This window comes from Lagenorhynchus albirostris, chromosome 6 (genome assembly GCF_949774975.1).
Source record: "Lagenorhynchus albirostris chromosome 6, mLagAlb1.1, whole genome shotgun sequence".
Classification (NCBI taxonomy): Eukaryota; Metazoa; Chordata; class Mammalia; order Artiodactyla; family Delphinidae; genus Lagenorhynchus; species Lagenorhynchus albirostris.
In genome coordinates, this window is record NC_083100.1 from 26,836,514 (window position 1) to 26,854,895 (window position 18,382).

Sequence of the window (18,382 nt, forward strand, 5' to 3'; positions counted from 1 at the left end):
GAAAAACAGTAATAAATAAATTTTTACCTTGTAACACAGAAGAAACCAGGCAAGCTCTATTCTATGCTTAAGTGTTAACATTCTTATTTTCCAAACTTTATTTCTCAAAACTCACTCAGAGTAGCCTGAAAAAAATTTAATGACACTGGTCCTGTTATTTCTTGCCATGTGTATTACACAGCAAGAGTATTTACAAGAACGAAGTAGCTAATATGTATCTATTGTCAACGTGTAATTTGGGACACAATCATAAACATTTAGTTTACGGATTAACTCTGTACCTTGCCATATATTATTAGCCTACCTGGTCTTTCTTGGATTAATAAAATATATATCCTTGGAGTCAAAATCCATAGTTGCAGAATATTCTCAGCCATCTGGTTTTGCTACAGGGTAAAGCTAGACTGGAAATAAGAGAACGTTAAGTAAAAGAAGCTTCCTTTGCTTATCCACCTCCCAAGGGCTCCATCTGTAAAAAGAGTATAGACCAGAAATCCTATTCTTTCCTGGATCCTTCCTTTCCATGGTACCAGCCTGTTGAGCTTTATTTAGTATCTTCATTTTTTAAATGGGGACAAACATACCTGTCTTACCATTCATAGGACTGATTTTTGGGTTTAATGAGATATCATCACCATACTTTATAATCTACAAAGCATACATTTATATAATGATAGCTACTTTGTATTGAGCATCCTCAAATTCTACTACCCTACAATTCTAGGAATAGTAGTGGAAGCTTTACGTATATAATTAATAGTATCTCTTAATCCTAAACACAACCCCCCCCACTGTTGTTATGATTACATTCAATATATAAATCAGTTAATAATCAGCTCAAAGAGTTTGGCTGGATTGGTTTGCTAAGGTCAAACAAATAGAAAGGGGAAGAGAGTCAGGATTCAACTTAATATTACTTCCAAATAGAGAGGCCTTCCTTTCCTTTTAGCATAGAGCTAGGAAAACATTTTATGGCCTTCAGAACAGTGGGTGTGATTAAGAAAAAGGTGAAACGGGGTTGGTGGAGGGTGGGTAGGGGGTGGGGGAAGAACCACTGAATAACCTGCCGCTATAGCAAAATTAACAAAGAAAACACCCTGATAAAACTTGTGCTTGCGTTTTACAACAGACCACCTGAAAATCCCTGGACTTCATAATACACTCGGGTTTTTTTATGTATCAAATATAAGGTGCAAAGTAAAAAAAGCATGTTTTCGAAGCTAGAAGAGCCATCCATCCCAGCCACATCCAAACTTAGTTATCACGCAAATACACAAATCAAGAATGACACGAAACCGGAAAAACAGGACTTGCTTTGCTTTCAGAAAAGCCAAGAAGCAAAGAAAACTCTTTTTAGAAATACAGAAAAAAATTTTTTTTCATAGTAGCTAATATGCCTTCCTTAGGCATTAAGACACATTTCTGTTCATAACCTTGATATAGCCATATTTTTACTCTTTATAAAAATCCAGTCTCCCAGTAAAAATGGTATTTTACCACACTAATCTTTAAATTTCATCACTGAAAACGTAATACACACCAATTTCTAACCTCTTGGAACATTCTGCAAAATGGATTTTAGTCACTGGAACGAATAATTGCTCGGAAAAGCAGCACTGCCTCAACTGTGGTATGATTTGGTAGTCAATATTCTTGTTTTCCAATAAAAAAGGAGATCTCATAAGCAGAAACCCTGGACTCCTTGTGGTTTCATCGATCAAGAGAACGTTTCTGAGCAGCTTCTGAGCAAACATTTCTTAACAGGTTGATCACAGATCTGGGGTCTTCACTCCTCATAATGGCACTGCCAGACACAATCATGTTAGCTCCTGCCTGGAAGAAGTAAACACTTAAGGTTATGCCTCAAAGGAAGATGCAGAAAAACCTAAAACAATTCCTGGACTAGAGTTTCTTCTACCCTTGCAGCTGGCAGTCAGCACTTTAATTGTAAAAAAGTCACTTCAAGATGAACATACTTAAGCAGCTAGTTCAATGAAAAAAGAAAATGCTTAAATGAGGATGTGAAATTATTTTTAAATGTGTCTAAGAAATCACTGACTTTTTGGTAACCCCCTCTAAATAAACTACACTGCATCTTTTCTAATAAACCTTTAATCCTTAAATCTATTAAGGTCTTCCCCTGTATACCAATTCCCCCCACAGCTCCTAAAAATCAACCTTTTCATCTCTGAATTATGTATAAGAATTGGTAGGTAGTCTAAAAGGACAATTATTGCTAAAATGTGAAAGAATCCATAAAACAGGGCAACATTAAGTTATTTCTCATTGTGAGGCCAGAAGGAATGGAACTTCTTATATATGCTTCACTGCCTTCCAGAATGCTTTTGAGGTGGCTTAAAAAAGATTTTCAAGATGTTTTTCAATATGAAAGCAAAGAAGTCAGAGTAAAACCAAGTAAGATGAGTCCAAATTTATCTCTGAGATTCCTAGGATTTGACTCAAGGAGGGAAATCCAATCTGTTATGTGATTCGGTGCTAAAAGAAAGGGAGGACTGTTGGGGGGAACCACTGAAGCTAAGGAAAATGTCTCCAATTAGAGACACTCACCCTATGATACAGCACACTACATCTCTAACAACGTTCCTCATAAAAAAAGAAAAAAATACCAGTTTTATAGGGTTACAACCTAACATGCCTCGTAATGTAAGCAAGAACAGCACTAATGACAAAGCACAGTTCAGTAAAAAAGAATTCCACAAGGGGTCAAAGGATACATGCTCACTAATCGTCTGGCCAGCACCTCCTCCATATTGACCACAGTCAAGCTTTTGATAAGTATCAAGCAGGAAAGTGTGGCATTTATACAAAACACTGAAAGTGCGGATTAGACCATGCTGTTTAATAAAAGCAGGTCACATAAACTTTAATCACCTGTAATGCTACAGGGAGGGCTGGTATCCTTTTATGAAGTTCAGAGCCTAACTCAGCCTAGCTAGCCACTTGGAAAAAAAAAAAGTCATCCCACTTCTACAGAGGGACAGATTTAGTAGCTTGCAAGGGACAAATCAGTAGCTAATACACCTAAGTTCTACAGAATAACACTCTTTTTCCCCTTTACAAGCAGGTATGTTTTCTTTCCCTATTTTGGAAAACTGTCTCAAAGGCCCTGGAACTTTTCAATGATATTCCACAGGCTGGCATTCAGCTTATTCCTTTCCAAAGAATTTTTTCATTACTGAGATAACCAGGACTTACTATTTAATGATTATGTGGTTTCAGAATATTCACTTATCGCTCTTTATTTTCCTGGTTTTACATTTAAACAAAAAAATACTTTTCTCGGGCTCCCCTGGTGGCGCAGTGGTTGAGGGTCCGCCTGCCGATGCAGGGGACACGGGTTCGTGCCCCGGTCCGGGAAGATCCCACATGCCGCGGAGCAGCTGGGCCCACGAGCCATGGTCGCTGAGCCTGCGCGTCCGGAGCCTGTGCTCCACAACGGGAGAGGCCGCAACAGTGAGAGGCCCGCGTACCGCAAAAAAAAAAAAAAAAATACTTTTCTAAGAAAGAAAGCCTGTTTAGGAAGTCTCTATGGCAGACAAGACCTGTCCTGTCATTACGTTTGATAGGAAACTGGGCTAGGTTGCAGTCAAGCAGTCTCACCTCTGCGCATTTATGGATGGTGTCAGGACCTACTCCACCATCAACCTCAATGTCCAAAGACGGGAACTGGGTCCTCAACCAGTGAACCTAGTTATACACAAGGAAATAAGTGACTAAGTGGATAGGTAGAGGGAAAAACACCAAATAAAAAATCACTGATATTAGCCACTAAAATATGACTCCAAATGTCTCAGACAATAACTTTATATCAATACAAATTATGATTGGGGAAAACCAGCTTTTAATGTACTGTAACAAACTAAGTTTTATAAAAGCAAGCTTTGTTCTGTTTGGCAAATGGCATTCAATTTGTCATGGCTTTGCAGAAAATATACTTCACAGAAACAAGACAAAGACAAAACCCTCAATATTCAATGAAAACTCCCAAGAGATCTCAAGGTTACAGAGATAACGGTTTTGAAAAAAATTTTCAAGACTAAGATGTAGTATCTTTTATGATCTCCAAACCTAAATCTCTTGGGGCATTTCTCATACTGTATTCCAATGATATATAGGCATCCTCATCTCCCCACCTTCAGAACAGTACAGGTCTAAACATACAAGCAGCCCAATAAATGCTTACTGAATGAACTTACAGAATAAAAGCCTTACCCCAGAACCAAATACTTCTTTTACCTTTGGCATCATATCTTCCATGAATTTCTGCCCTCCAAACCCAGGTTCCACTGTCATAACCAAGGCCATATCTATCTGATTAGCCCACGGTGCCAAATACTCAACTGTAGTTCCTGGTTTGATAGCAAGGCCAACCTGTAACAGAGACAAATTTGCTATATCACATCAATAATTATTTCCGTATTACATTACTGTTGCATATCAGGCCCAGTAGAAAGGTCTATTCTTAAAGTATAGAATACATACATAAACGGAATACATAAACTGTTCAGACTGTAATTACTTTTTTTTAAAAAAAGTCAACAAGACCGTCAAAAGTAAATGTTTCTAAAAGGTGGAAACTTTCAGAAAACGTTAGTGGAATGTATCAATCTTATCTGACAAACAAGTTATACTTAAACTCTATCTTCAAACCTGACGAACAGCTGCCTAAGTCCAGTCTTCTCCACCTATCATTTCAGGTCTTCCACCAAATCTTCCCAACTCTGAGAATAAATAGTATAAAACATTACCATCGGGCTTCCCTGGTGGCGCAGTAGTTAAGAATCCACCTGCCAATGCAGGGGACACAGGTTTGAGCCCTGGTCCGGGAAGATCCCACATGCCTCGGAGCAACCAAGCCCGTGCACCACAACTACTGAGCCTGCACCCTAGAGCCCGCGAGCTACAATGACTGAGACCGCGTGCCTGTGTTCTGCAACAACAGAAGCCACAGCAACGAGAAGCCTGCGCACCGCAATGAAGAGTAGCCCCTGCTCGCCGCAAGTAGAGAAAGCCCACGCACAGCAACGAAGACCCAACACGGCTAAAAATAAATAAATTTATTGTAAAAAAAAAAAACAAACATTACCATCACTGTTGAGCTCTCACCTTCATTCCATTCTCCCGAATGTCTTTGATCAAAGCCCCCGGGTTCTCAGTAGCCTCGAGATGAAAAGTATATTGATTGGCTCCTGCTACAGCCATTGGTTTTACCCACTGTTCCGGCCTGGACACCATCATGTGCATGTCTGGAAAGAAAAGACGTATCCCCTAAGTATTACTGTAAGGAAAATAGCTGGCTCGTATTATTGAAGCCAGCCTGGAGTTTTTGCTATTTCAGATATGAACTCTTCTGGCATCATGATAATTGTTAAATATACAGAAGTTACACTTCTGTAGCGATAACCTCCCTTCATCCTGAAGATAAGGCTTTGGTTAAACTCATTTACCAAAAAAAACCCCATTTTTCCACAAAAAGCCTATGGCGCTGTTTATGAAAATAACTAGATACCAGGAAACTTAGGTCCAGGGCCAGGAAATCCCATTCTAAAAAACTTAAAGAAGTCATGTTATCTATGTGGACTGGCTTCCTCATTTATAAAATAAGAAAGCTAAATTAAGTGATTCTCCCCACCAATATTTTATTGAGCACTTGCCACACCATTAACTTTTCTAGGCCGCAGGGGTACAGCAAAAAACAGACAAAAATCTCTGCTGTCACAGGGATTACATTCTTAGTGGGAGAGATAAATAAAAGGAGTGAAGACAATACACACTAGGTTGGTAGTAAATAAGGCCAGTGTGGCTGGGGCCGGGGGCGCACTGGGGAGAAAAGATGAGGTCAGAGAAGCACCGGCTGAGAGTACAGAGCTCTGCAGCCCACCAGGTTTTATCCTGAACGATGCGGAACAAACACTACAGGATTTTGAGTCAAGTGACAAGATCTGACTAAGAAGGCCAAGGCAAAAAACCCAGCAATTGAGGATGGTGAGCAATGGTAGGGATTCTGGGTATGTTCGGGAGGCAGGGACAACAGGGGCTGCTGTGGATCAGAAGTGCAGAGTGAAAGTGTCCATTGATAGATGAATGGATAAAGAAGATGTGGCACATATATACAATGGAATATAACTCAGCCATAAAAAGAAACGAAACTGAGTTATTTGTAGTGAGGTGGATGGACCTAGAGTGAAGTAAGTCAGAAAGAGAAAAACAAATACCGTATGCTAACACATATATACAGAATCTAAAAAAAAAACCAAAAAGGTTCTGAAGAACCTAGGGGAAGGACAGGAATAAAGACGCAGACGTAGAGAATGGACTTGAGGACGTGGGGAGGGGGAAGGGTAAGCTGGGACAAAGTGAGAGAGTGGCATGGACTTATATATACACTACCAAACGTAAAATAGATAGCTAGTGGGAAGCAGCCGCATAGCACAGGGAGATCAGCTCGGTGCTTTGTGACCACCTAGAGGAGTGGGGTAGGGAGGGTGGGAGGGAGACGCAAGAGGGAGGGAATACGGGGATATATGTATGCATATGGCTGATTCACTTTGTCATAAAGCAGAAACTACTAACACCATTGTAAAGCAATTACTCTCCAATAAAGATGTTTAAAAAAAAAAAAAAGTGCAGAGTGCGAGGAGAGTCAGATAGATGGTGCAAGGATTTGGCCTGAGGAGCTAGAAGAGAAGTGCCGTCGACCAAGAGGCAGACAACTGCAAGAAAGGGAACAGACTGAGAGGGAAGAGCACGTTAACCTGAGAAGCCTGCCACGTGTCCTGATCCTAAAGCTCAAACCCTGTGAGGATATGTTTGGGAAGAAATGAGCATGGCCTTCTTAAAGATCTTGACTTAAAACATAATAGCATTTCATGAGAAGGAGAGGGCAGCTTAAACGAAGTGAAAACAAGAAATAACGCTGGGAAGAAGAAACAGTAAACACTCGTGCGCCAGAGAGATGGCAGTGAGAGTTTTGAGCTTTTTGTTTTGTTAGAGGGAGCACACTGCTGATACAGCAAAGCTATATTAAAGAAAAAAGTTCTAGTATTCCAGAACTCAGTAACTAAGATTATAAAATGCAACAAGGCTTTGAAAAATGTCAGGAAAACAGAGTACACAGCCTGATTAATGAAGCCAAGACTAGCATTTGTATTTCTAAACTAATAAAAGTAACAAAAATAGAACATATTTTAATAGGCAAACTCTTGCTTTTAAAAGATAAACTCAATTTGGTGTTTTTTCCCCTTCGTATTATAAACAAGAAAAAAAAATTCAATCTGGTTTAAAAGATCAAGTTTACTCTTTCCTAAGATACCAGACTGCTAAGCCATCCCTGTTCAATCTCTAGCATGCAGTCACTACTAGCAACCCTCACTGGACATCCTCTAGTATTTGGGGAATTGATGGCTCAGCTAATCTGCCTATAATTAAGATACAGTTCTCACATGTTCTATTATCAGACTCCCTCTGCACTCTTAAACATTACTGAAGCCCTCCCCCCCAAAATATTGTTGATGTGGGTTATATTTATCAATATTTAATGTATTAGAAATGCAAACTAAAAACATTTTAGTGTCTACTTATTAATTCATTAAAAAATAATAATGATAATAAAAATAAATCCATTACACATTAATGTAAGAGTGGCACCGTTTTACATTTTTGCGAGTCGCTAACGTCTGCCTTAAGAGAAGACATCTGTATTCTCACACCTGCTCTGCATTCAATCTCCTGCAATCTGTTGTTTTATATGAAGGGAAAAAAGTGCATAGAAAAGGAAGGAGTACCTACATCCACAGCCTTTTCACTCAAGTGTGGATATTCTATTTCTACCCCAAAACTCAACAAGTGGTACTTTTTTTAGAAAGGTTAGTGGCAACGTGGAATCCATAAACCCCACCAGTGACCTTTTCGTACTTTGTTACATTCAAACCCATTAGTCTACATTTTGAATGGCTCTTTTAAGTACTATTGGTTCACTGAGTTACACAGATCTTCCAAATAGTGACACATTTCATTATATACTATCCAAACCCCGCATTTGTTAATGATATTACAGATCTGGTCAGAAAAGCTGTGAGTCCTGGGAAGCTATCAAGCTCAGAGAGGCAGATATAAGTTTTCTAAAATTCCAACTTTCTCTTGCAAACTCTAACTTTATCGGTGGCAATGAAAATTGATGAGCCGCTTTCCTTGAAGTGACAGGTTCACTTAGTTAATTTTAAAGAAAATGTCAGTAAAATATCCAAGTCTGATAACCACAGTTCATCTGTCAGTTGTTCTTTCAAGGGAAAATGGTATTCATGACTAGCACTTTCAGTTCACAGCTTAAAACAATGGCACAAGTGGTTTTCTTCGAGGAAACTATCATCCTCCAGGATTTAAGAGAAGTGCTTTATATGTATTTTCCACTTTGTCACACAAAACGCTAATGAGACATGCACTCAAGGATCAAGATTTACTAAATCAATCACTTGTACTAATTCATCAAGGATACTTGTTACAGAGGATACTATGAATGTATGGCAAATAAGAATATCGCGACTACCTGTATAGTTCGGTATCACTGCCTTGTCTCAGGCCAAGGCATCAGCAGACTAATTCACCACTGCTTTTGCACCATCAGCATAAATAATGGCAAATAATATCAGTACAAGTAATTTACAAATAAAACTACAAATAGTTTTGATGCCATGGACCATCTGAAAAGGACTCCCACGGGTCCTCAGACCATACTTGAAGACCACTGATTTAGCTAAGAACAAAAACGACTTTTCCCTACCACTTTACTTCTTAGATGGTAAATTCTACTCAATACTGAGATTGAAGAGTTCAAAGCTTTAGCAGTTATACATACGACTTGGGATCTAACTCCTAGGATACAGCATGTATCAATTATCCAACAACCAGTATCCAACAAACAAAAACTTATAATATAAAAAACAAAGGTCACAAAAAAACAGTAAAGCATATTAAGTCCATTCATCTTTACTTGAGATTCATCTCTGGAAAGACTGATTAGCAAGTTTATCAGCAAAGAACAAACTAAAAACAGAAAGGAAAAGCAGACTGTGTGGGGTGCTGGCAGTTGAGTTGGTAAGAGAAGAGGCACAGATAGAGATAGGAGGGGAGTCAAACAGCAGTGAGAAGAAACACTTGGAGACAACTAAACGGGAGAGAAACGGGAAAATACAAACATATTTTCAATCCACGCAAAGCCACAGCAGGGAATTCTGTGGCCACTGTACAAGCCGGGCAAGGTGGGGGGACCAAGAATGCTACTTATTTCACCCAACTCTGACAATCATAAGAACGAATTTACCCTGGAAAATTCATTCTCCAAAATGTAGTTAAAAAAAAAAAAGTTCAGATAATCAAGAGGATTATATTCCATTATTTGGAAATTTCAAAATAGTGAACATGTTGGTGGAACATTGTTTCCCTCATGCCACATAAATTAGGTGATAACGTACATTTCCTTTGGTACATTCGAAGTGGATGGAGCCTACAGAGAGGCTCTAACAGCCTCCTGCGATGCTTGCAGTGTTCCATAACTGCACTGGACGGTACAGTAGTCACAAGCCACACGTGGCTACTGAGAACTTGCAATGTGGTTAATGCCACTAAGAAACTAGTTTTAATTTTATTTAATTTTAACTACTTTAAATAGCTACATGTGGCTAGTGGCTACATACCTTCATAAAACTGGCCCACAGGGACTTTCCTGGTGGCGCAGTGGTTAAGAATCCACCTGCCAATCGAACCAGGGACACGGGTTGGATCCCTGGTCTGGAAAGATACCACATGCCAAGGAGCAACTAAGCCCACGGGCCACACCTACTAAGCCTACGTTCTAGAGCCTGTGAGCCCCAACTACTGAGCCTGTGTGCCACAACTACTGAAGCCTGCATGCCTAAAGCCCGTACTCCGCAACAAGAGAAGCCACCACAATGAGAAGCCCGCGCACCACAACGAAGAGCAGCCCCTGCTTACTGCAACTACAGAAAGTCCGCGCAGCAACAGAGACCCAATGCAGCCAAAAAAATAAAATAAAATAAATTTATAAAAACAATTTTTTTTAACTAGCCCACAATATTTCAATTAAAAAATCTAAGTTTTGGGCTTCCCTGGTGGCGCAGTGGTTGAGAGCCCACCTGCCGATGCAGGGGACGCGGTTTCGTGCCCCAGTCCGGGAAGATCCCACATGCCGCGGAGCAGCTGGGCCCGTGAGCCATGGCCGCTGAGCCTGCACGTCCGGAGCCTGTGCTCCGCAACAGGAGAGGCCACGGCCGTGAGAGGCTTGCGTACCACAAAAAAAAAAAAAAGAAAAAAAAAATCTAAGTTTTACTAAATTTATGTAATGAGTTATATAAAAACACATATTTACAAGAACTCACCAAATGTCTTATTACCAGAGATCTGGCAAGTGAGTCACTGCTAACTTAGTTTAAAACAGCAGCAGCAACAAGGATATGTGGACTGAATCTATATTCCATAAAAAGTAACTTCTAGGTCACTGGTCTTAAAAATCCTTAATTCACATTATCCTACAATGTTGGAGTGGAGCATACATAGACCCCACTTGTAGAAAGCTCCATTTCCATGAATTGGCTTCAAATACAGACCATAAGTCAATCAATTCATAAATTCATTTAACAATTACATTGAGCCCCAGCTGTGTCTATGTTAAGCTCTAGGAAAACTGCAAAAAACTAAGTCGATGAAACCTTGCCCTTAAGGCGTTTAGAGTTTGATAAAAGTAATCTCAGATTGAAAGAAATTCTAAGAAGAAAATCAACAAGGTGATGTAACGGGAAAAGGTTAATTTAAGACAGGGCTCTCTGAAGAAACAACAAAGGATGTGAGGAGGAAAGATGAGGCAGCACTGGTCAAGAGAACACAGCTTTCTAGGCAAAGAGATTAGCCAAAGTGCCCAGGCCCTGAAGCAGGTAAGAGTTAGGCTTCTTACAGGCAGTCAATGAAACCCCAGCACAGGGAGGAGGGAAAAGGGTACAAGATGAAACTGGAGGTTGAGAACTCAACCAGCTACTTTCCCTTTACTTGAGCAACACATCCAGCTTCAGACGGTGTAACACCCACTTACCAAAGAAAGGGTCCTGGCCTAGCTGCTTTCGGAGGCTTTCTACCACAGGGTGACCAAAGGTGATGTTGGGAACAAAATGCCTACAAGACAAACAAAATCTTGCTCTGAAAATGTTTTCGATTCAGTTTCTGTATTTTTCTCAATATGTATTCTGATGGGAGTAGAGGAGACTATCTGTGATCGCAATTATTTTTCAATAACATCATCAGTATTAAACAACACTAAAAATATCTGTATAATTTCAGTTTTACAGAGCAGTTATCTCCTTGATATTTCAGCAAATCATAATAATGTCACATGATTTACTCTATTTAACTCTGTAATTCAAAATCCCTGACAAGTAGAAACGGAAGGATGACAAAACCAAAACCCCAAAAGTTATATGACTTGCCCAAGTCACACACTAGTTAGGAAGTTCAGGACTCGATTACAGGTCTCTCAAATCAACCTATCACAGGCTGCCTGTGGCTACTTCTAATCCACCTCTATCACAGGGCACAAAATGACAGTTTATCGAAACTTTCTTAAAGATTATCAATAAAGACACTTAATGTTGGCTTCCCTGGTGGTGCAATGGTTGGGAGTCCGCCTGCCGACGCAGGGGACACGGGTTCGTGCCCCAGTCCGGGAAGATCCCACATGCCGCGGAGCGGCTGGCCGCTGAGCCTGCGCGTCCGGAGCCTGTGCTCCGCAACGGGGGGAGGCCACAACAGTGAGAGGCCCGCATACCGCAAAAAACAAAAGACACTTAATGCATACTAATAACCGCCACTTACTGAGAGTTTACAACATACCAGATGTTGTACCTTAATTCATTTCATCTTCACAACAGCCCTATGAAGTAGATGCTGTTATTATTCCCATTTGAAGAGCACAGGATACATAACTTCCTTAAGTCATCCAGTTAATAATTTGTTGGGGCAGGATTCAAATTAAGGCTTCTGATATCAGACCCAAAGCAGTTCACCATTATCCTACTCTGGTTAGTCCTTTTGTTCTATCGCCAGCTCACTTCAATATTTAAAGAAACCTCCTCTATGTACGCCCCAGGCTGACTGCTTCAGAGACTACTGTATTTCATAAAGGAATATGTGAGTGTTCCTGCTCACCGCAGAAAAGTTTACAATCTCATGGGTAAGAGATGGCTAATGGCTCACCAGAATTCATGACTGCCTGTTACAGCACAGCTGTTGGTAGGAAGCCAGCTCAGCCGAGGACCACACTTCCCAACTCCCTTCACATCTAGTGGCCCATGTGACTAGTTCTCACCAATGGACTGTGAGCTTAAGTGATGGCGTCACTGCAGAGCCCAGGAGGTTGAGTAGTATTCCTGTTCTGCTCTCACTTTATCCTTCTGCCAGTAAAGAGGCCCTTAAGGAATGGCAGAGCCACAGGATGGAAGGGGACTAGGTCTCTCAATTTCTGCATGGACAGACATTTCACACCAAACTATTACATGAATGAGAAACTTTATAACATTAAGCCACTGAAATCTGGGCTTTCTCTGTTAAAGTAGTAGGCATTACCCTGTATGAGGACTGTTACACAATAACAAGTAGGCAATATTAAGGCAAAATAGTTCCGGAGGCAAGTAGAATAGCACTTTTTAGAAAGGGGTAAGATCGTGAGACTTACAGAACAAACAGAATTTGTAAAAATGGGGAAGGAAATGAAGCAAAGGCAGAAATAACTAAGTTAAGTTCAAAGAAGGGGGAGATGGTAATGCCCACCCTGGCTAGTATGAAAAACGCAGGAGGCAGACTGTGTCACATTAAGTGCACCAGATGCCAGGCTCACTGTTTTGACTTTATCCTGATCAAGTGAGATTTTAAAAGAGAGACACAAATGAAAAATAAGATGGAAACAATACAGCAGGCAGACAGACTGGTCAGTAAGTTGGAAGAAGGGAGGCAAGAGGTGCTGCTAAATGGCAAGAAAACAGTAGGAATGGAAACAAGGACAGCAGGTGATAGGATCTCCTAAGTGATAAGATGCGGGGGAGGGGGAAGGTTGAAGAGAGAGAATAAACCACATCCAAAAGTCTTGAGCTTAAGATGACAGGCAGGCAGAAGGAGTGTTAATAAAAAATTAAAACACATACAGGCCAAGCACCATTCCAATAAACCATTCCAATATATTAACTCATTAAAACCTCACAACAGGGACTTCCCAGGCAATCCAGTGGTTAACACTCCGCGCGTCCAATGCAAAGGATGCGGGTTTGATCCCTGGTCAGGGAACTAAGATCCTCCTACGTGCTGCGCAGCCAAAAACCAAAACCAACCAACCAACCAACCCTCTCAACAATTCAGTGAGACAGGTGCCACTATTACCTGTATTTTACAGATGAGAAAATAAGAGGCCCCAGCTCACACAACCAATAAGCACTGGAGGCAGGAGTTAAACACAGGCAATCTAGCTCCAAAGTTCAGGCTCTTAACTGCCAGGCTTGTCTGCTCCTCCACTGAAGCTAATAACTAACAGAAGAAGAAAGTCCAAGGGAGGAGCAGAGCCTTAAGACAGAGAGGTCAGGACACACCTGAGAGGGATGGGTACGGCGGATGGGTACAGACACTTTTACTCTCCAGCACCCTGGTCCTTGGAGGTTGGATTTCTAGTATTTTGGACATCATTCTACCATTCGTCTAAGAGCAGTAACTGCCAGGGTTATGGATAAGATGCTTTTTATATTTACTTAGAACTCGGAGGTAAGAGTCACATAAGCAGGCAGCAAGGACTGCTGAATACTACGCAAATCTGAGATTGAAAGATCTGCATTTCATTCACTGTTTTTTCTGTCTGCCCTCAGAAGTATTTTTGATGTGTCAACCTTAGGCTTAGTTTATCACGAAAATAAACACAATAACCACATCTTGAGAAAATATGAGAATAAAACAAATACACTTTTACTTCACTGGGAAACAGAAGCTATAATGCCATTTTGGAGTAAAGACTGCCAAAATTAAAATGCAATTAAAAAGTGTCCTTTTCTCCCAAAGAACTTATGAGATTAAGCTATAATCGCTTAGAATATTGGAATAAGGGATACGATTATTTTGATCCCCCATCACATGGATAATTTTCACAAAAAGCAAACCTTTACCAGATCTCCCAACAAGGCAAAGAGGAGGATCAAGGTTGATATAAAATTCAGCAACACTGTAACCAAACAACACTTCCTGTGAACAAGGAATCACACCTATGCCTACGGTGGGGGGTAGGCTGGCAGGTAACATGGAGGAGTGAGACAGCAGATGGAGACGGGAAAAATGAAGAACATCTGGCCCGGCTAATGGTGGCCTTGTGACACTGTGGGCCCAGTACTGAAGTCAGTCAGGTCTAGTAGTATCGTGAAATCTCCCTGTTCCTAATTTAGAAATTGAATATCTGCTCAGTTCCTACACTTACGACCAACACATTTCCAGTCACTGTCCTGTCATGACACATTTATATTTACATGCTTTCCAATTTTCTTTTCCAGAAAATCCACTTGTCCTTTATTTCAAATATCCAACCATACTAGTGCTCCACCCACCAGTGTTTCCAGAACTTGTTCCTGAATTTCAAAATGAAGACGTTCAGTTTTAATCAGAAGTGTGGGCTTCAAGGGAAGAGAGGGGACTAGAAAACAAGGGCATGCAAGCTCAGTGTAATGTTGGAGATTTTTCAGGGGACCAGGAAAAGAAGCATGGAGGCACTACCTGGAGGGAGGGTAAACTGGGGCTGGCTGCCTTGGGAAAGGGAGTCCACAGCCCCTCTTTCATACCCTGGGCCTAGGAGGCACTGCAGCTCAGCCAGGCTCTGCCTCTTCGGTGGGACACTGGGAAGGGGCTGAACCTCCCCGATCTGGTTTCCTCCTTTGCAAAAGGGGAATAAAAATAGCTCTTAGCTCAGAAAGTTGTGAAGCTTAACAGAGAAAGGGTTTTTAAAATGGTGTATGCAGAATTTAGTTTTTGCAAACCATGGATGTTTCCCGGTAAAGGGGGGAAATGAGTCAATAAAAAAATACTTTATCTTAATAAGCTCAGGGTCTGCCATAGGGCTGGGAGGGGCAAAAAAGATTCCTTAGAGATCCCTCCCTTATGATAAAGCCATTCATCCAACCAATTATAATTAAGCTTGCCATGGTGCTTTTCCTGCAGAGAATACAGAGGTAAGCCAAAGAAACAGTCTCTGCTTTCAGGGAGCTTCCGGTGCAGCAGGAGAGATATGAAATAAATATCAAAAAATATAGTTGTTCTTTGAAAACAGAGAATATCTTAATCATTCTCTGTAAGCCTAATACCCACAGAAGACAGTTTCAGAGACACAACAAGCTGCTGCATGCTTCAAATCCTGGCTCCGCCATTTCTTAGCTACGAGGTGACTTTAATCTCTGTCGATGCCGAGATATCGCACCAAGCTCACACCAAGCTCACAGTGTCGTGTAAAATAATTCACAAAAAGTATCAGACCAGAAATAGTCAAGTGCCTGTAAATATTACCTATTGCTGTTGTCACTGATATTCTGATTGGTAAACTGGAACAAATTATTTTCTCCATTCGCTCAAACATTGGACAAGACTTATTTACAACCAAGCTGCTCTCTGTGACAAACACACTACACACATATACTCGTAGTCTGTTCTGTCCTGAGACCCTCAAGTGTCTCAGAAAACAAAATTTTGTCTCATTTTGTGTCTCAGACACAAAAATGTAGCTACCCATCTGTGAGGTACACACTCCAGTAATATTACCTGTGAAAGTTCAGGGCTTTCAAGCAAAGGTATCAAAAAAATATACAGAAGTAGAAATATATGTGATACCAAACTAAAAATCAAGGTTTTGTAAGAGGTAATATTTACTAATCTTCTTTGCCATTATCAGTTAGGCACGGTGTTGAGGTAACTGAGTGGAATACAAAAGAGAAACAGCAGATTAAACCAGACAGAACAAAGAAGACAAAGCTGTCATAAGAGGAGTGACATTAAAAAGACAAGGAAGTGACTGGTCATCTTTCGTAAAAAACATGAATTTGCAGATGTGCATGAGAGTACACAGAGATTTTACTATTTCCAATAAACTTACTTTTCTACCCCAAGCCAAGGTAATGGCTGTTTTGATCTTATGGCCTGTGATCAGTGGGGCTCAGAGAACCACTTGGCAAACCCAAGATCCAAGTTGCAACTCTGTCACAATGTGTGTAACGTTGAGAGAGTCTTAACTGATTTCTCTATGATTTTTCCTCATTTTATAACCAACTTAAGAAACTAGCATCATTCTGATTTCAAACAATATTGATTATGGGCTGTAACTACAGTGCTTAAAAGTTACTTACAAAAAACTGACCTCCCTGAAGAGCAGGGTGCCTGAAGAGAAAATAGACAGGAAAATCATAATTTGAACAATGATACAACAACTAACAATTACAGAGAATTTACTATATGCCAGGCACTGTAAACTACGTGTATGAGGTCATTTCATCTTCCAAAGATGCCGAAGCGGTGGTGTTATTACTCCCATTTTTCACATCATGAAACTGAAGCTCAATGAGGTTAAATGGCTTGTCCCAAGTAACCCAGCAAGTGGCAGAAGTCGGGCGTTCTCACTCGAGGTGCCAAACTCGTCATCCTTACACAAGTCTTTCTCCCCAGCTTTGCCACTAACTAGCTATATGAGCTTGGGCAAGTCATGCCTATCCCCTTGGGCCTCAGTTTCTCCCAACTGAAAATGAGACGGATCCTAGAGATTTAAGGTCGCTTCCAGGCGCTAAGTGCTAGAAGACCACACGTTACGTGGGGGGAGGGGAGATGGTTGAGGTTTGGGACGCGGTCGCAGCCCAGGATGCCGACTCAGGTCCCCTCCAAGCAGGGCCTCCAGGGCTCCCACCGCAGGCTCCTTCTCAGTACCGCGTTCAGAGCGAGGCGCTCCGCGGTACAGGGACGCCGTGCACCCAACAGGCACTCAATAAAGGTGCGCCTATCCCGCCCCGCGCGGCAACCCAGACCCAAGCCCCGCGGAGAGTTACCCGTCCATTACATCCAGGTGCAGATAATCGGCCCCAGAGTCCAGCATCCGAAGGCACTCCGCCCCTAAACTGGCCAGGTCGCTGTTGAGGATGGACGGGCCAATCTTGCAGCCAGACGCCATGGTGCTAGTTCTCTAAAGCAAGTTACCCAGAGAGATCCCCGGCAAGACGAAGGCGTCGCGCCCCGATTGGCCGCACAGTTTTGGCCCCGCCTCTTCCCAGTAGAGTCTTCCGGACTCCACCGGCCGCAGCTGCCTTGAGGGGGGAAGTCCCGCCTCCCCTAGCGGGAGGGGTGCCACTCTAAGGGCTTAGGGGCGGGGCCTCGCGGTGAGGCACCTTCCTCCTTCCTCTGACGTTTGTTTTTAAAACAAGCGTTTCAGGTCTCCCAGTCTTCTGAGGAGTTCCTTAATCTTTTTTAGTTTTACTTCCCCTGCAGTTCCCTCTCAGCTCTTGCCCTCTTATCACTTTTTTGTTTCTCCATCGTTTGCATATGCGTTCCTTTCCTCTCCGTCCCTGTACTTGTCCAAGAACAAAAAAAACCCTTCTTCCTATTTCTCTTTGAATCCTCCTCAAGAGCAGTGCGAGTCTGATTTGGGGCGGAATCCTGGCTCTACCAGATGCTAGCTGGGTGACCTGGCAAGTCACTTCTCCCTGCCTCCAATTTTCTCATCTATTAAGACAGTGCGCAAGATTTGTGAATCCAAGTCTGTGCCCAGGACCGGATGCCTGGTGCTCAGTATAAAATGGTGGTGGTTATTATTATTACTCTCCTCTGCTTCTGGCCCTCATCCTTCTTACCTTCTTTCACAGGAATGCTTATTGACAAATTGCAATACATTTATTTACTGTTCAGGCAAAATCCAGAACAGAGTAAGTGTGGCTATTTCTTTGCCAAATGTGTCTAGGATCATTGGGTGGGGAAAATAACTGTAGTAAAACTGTAAGCAGATGAGGTGGGGGAGGAGGGGTCTCTGGAAAAAGAAAACCAGACATGGCTTTTTTGACATAAGAGAAGGCATTTTGGGCCTAAGCTATTTTGTCATCTAAGCCTGGCCCTTGAACAGGTCTCAGTAATTATTTTTTTTTTTTACAGTTCACAATGATCAATATTCACTTCTTTATTTTCATTTAAAAATTAAAATTTCAAAGGATTGAGAATTCTAAGTAATATATATGGTTAAAGGTACCAGATATAATAACAGAAATACACTATGTATTGGGGTAAGAAAAGGTATAAGCTATGGAGATATCTT

General features: G+C 41.4%; 1 protein-coding gene across 10 annotated transcripts; it reads right to left on the minus strand.

The window, feature by feature from the left end:
* Window positions 1–59: 59 nt before the first annotated feature.
* RPE (ribulose-5-phosphate-3-epimerase) lies at window positions 60–17,310 on the minus strand. 10 transcript variants are annotated; one of them, XM_060152199.1, is made up of 7 exons: window positions 17,141–17,242; window positions 16,440–16,470; window positions 11,123–11,202; window positions 5,128–5,267; window positions 4,234–4,392; window positions 3,622–3,708; window positions 60–1,833 (listed from the first exon to the last, which is right to left on the minus strand). In XM_060152199.1, the coding sequence occupies exons 4-7, from the start codon at window positions 5,263–5,265 to the stop codon at window positions 1,711–1,713; spliced, it is 507 nt and encodes a 168-aa protein (XP_060008182.1). In that variant the 5' UTR covers window positions 5,266–5,267; window positions 11,123–11,202; window positions 16,440–16,470; window positions 17,141–17,242; the 3' UTR covers window positions 60–1,710. The 10 variants fall into 10 exon arrangements, with proteins under 10 accessions (XP_060008182.1, XP_060008175.1, XP_060008179.1 ...); XM_060152192.1 differs by lacking the exon at window positions 11,123–11,202 and having other exon boundaries at window positions 17,141–17,310; XM_060152196.1 differs by lacking the exon at window positions 16,440–16,470 and having other exon boundaries at window positions 4,363–4,392; window positions 17,130–17,310.
* Between the last annotated feature and the right edge of the window lie 1,072 nt (window positions 17,311–18,382).

What these genes read in the sequence shown, in the direction of transcription:
- RPE (XM_060152189.1), bottom strand. Translation starts at nt 17,251, where the DNA reads ATGGCGTCTGGCTGCAAGATTGGCCCGTCCATCCTCAACAGCGACCTG. An exon ending in CACCTGGATGTAATGGACGG is followed by an intron (nt 11,203 to 17,129) that starts GTAACTCTCCGC and finishes TTTGTCTTGTAG; the next exon opens with GCATTTTGTTCCCAACATCA. An exon ending in AAGAAGTATTTGGTTCTGGG is followed by an intron (nt 3,709 to 4,233) that starts GTAAGGCTTTTA and finishes GTGTATAACTAG; the next exon opens with GTTCACTGGTTGAGGACCCA.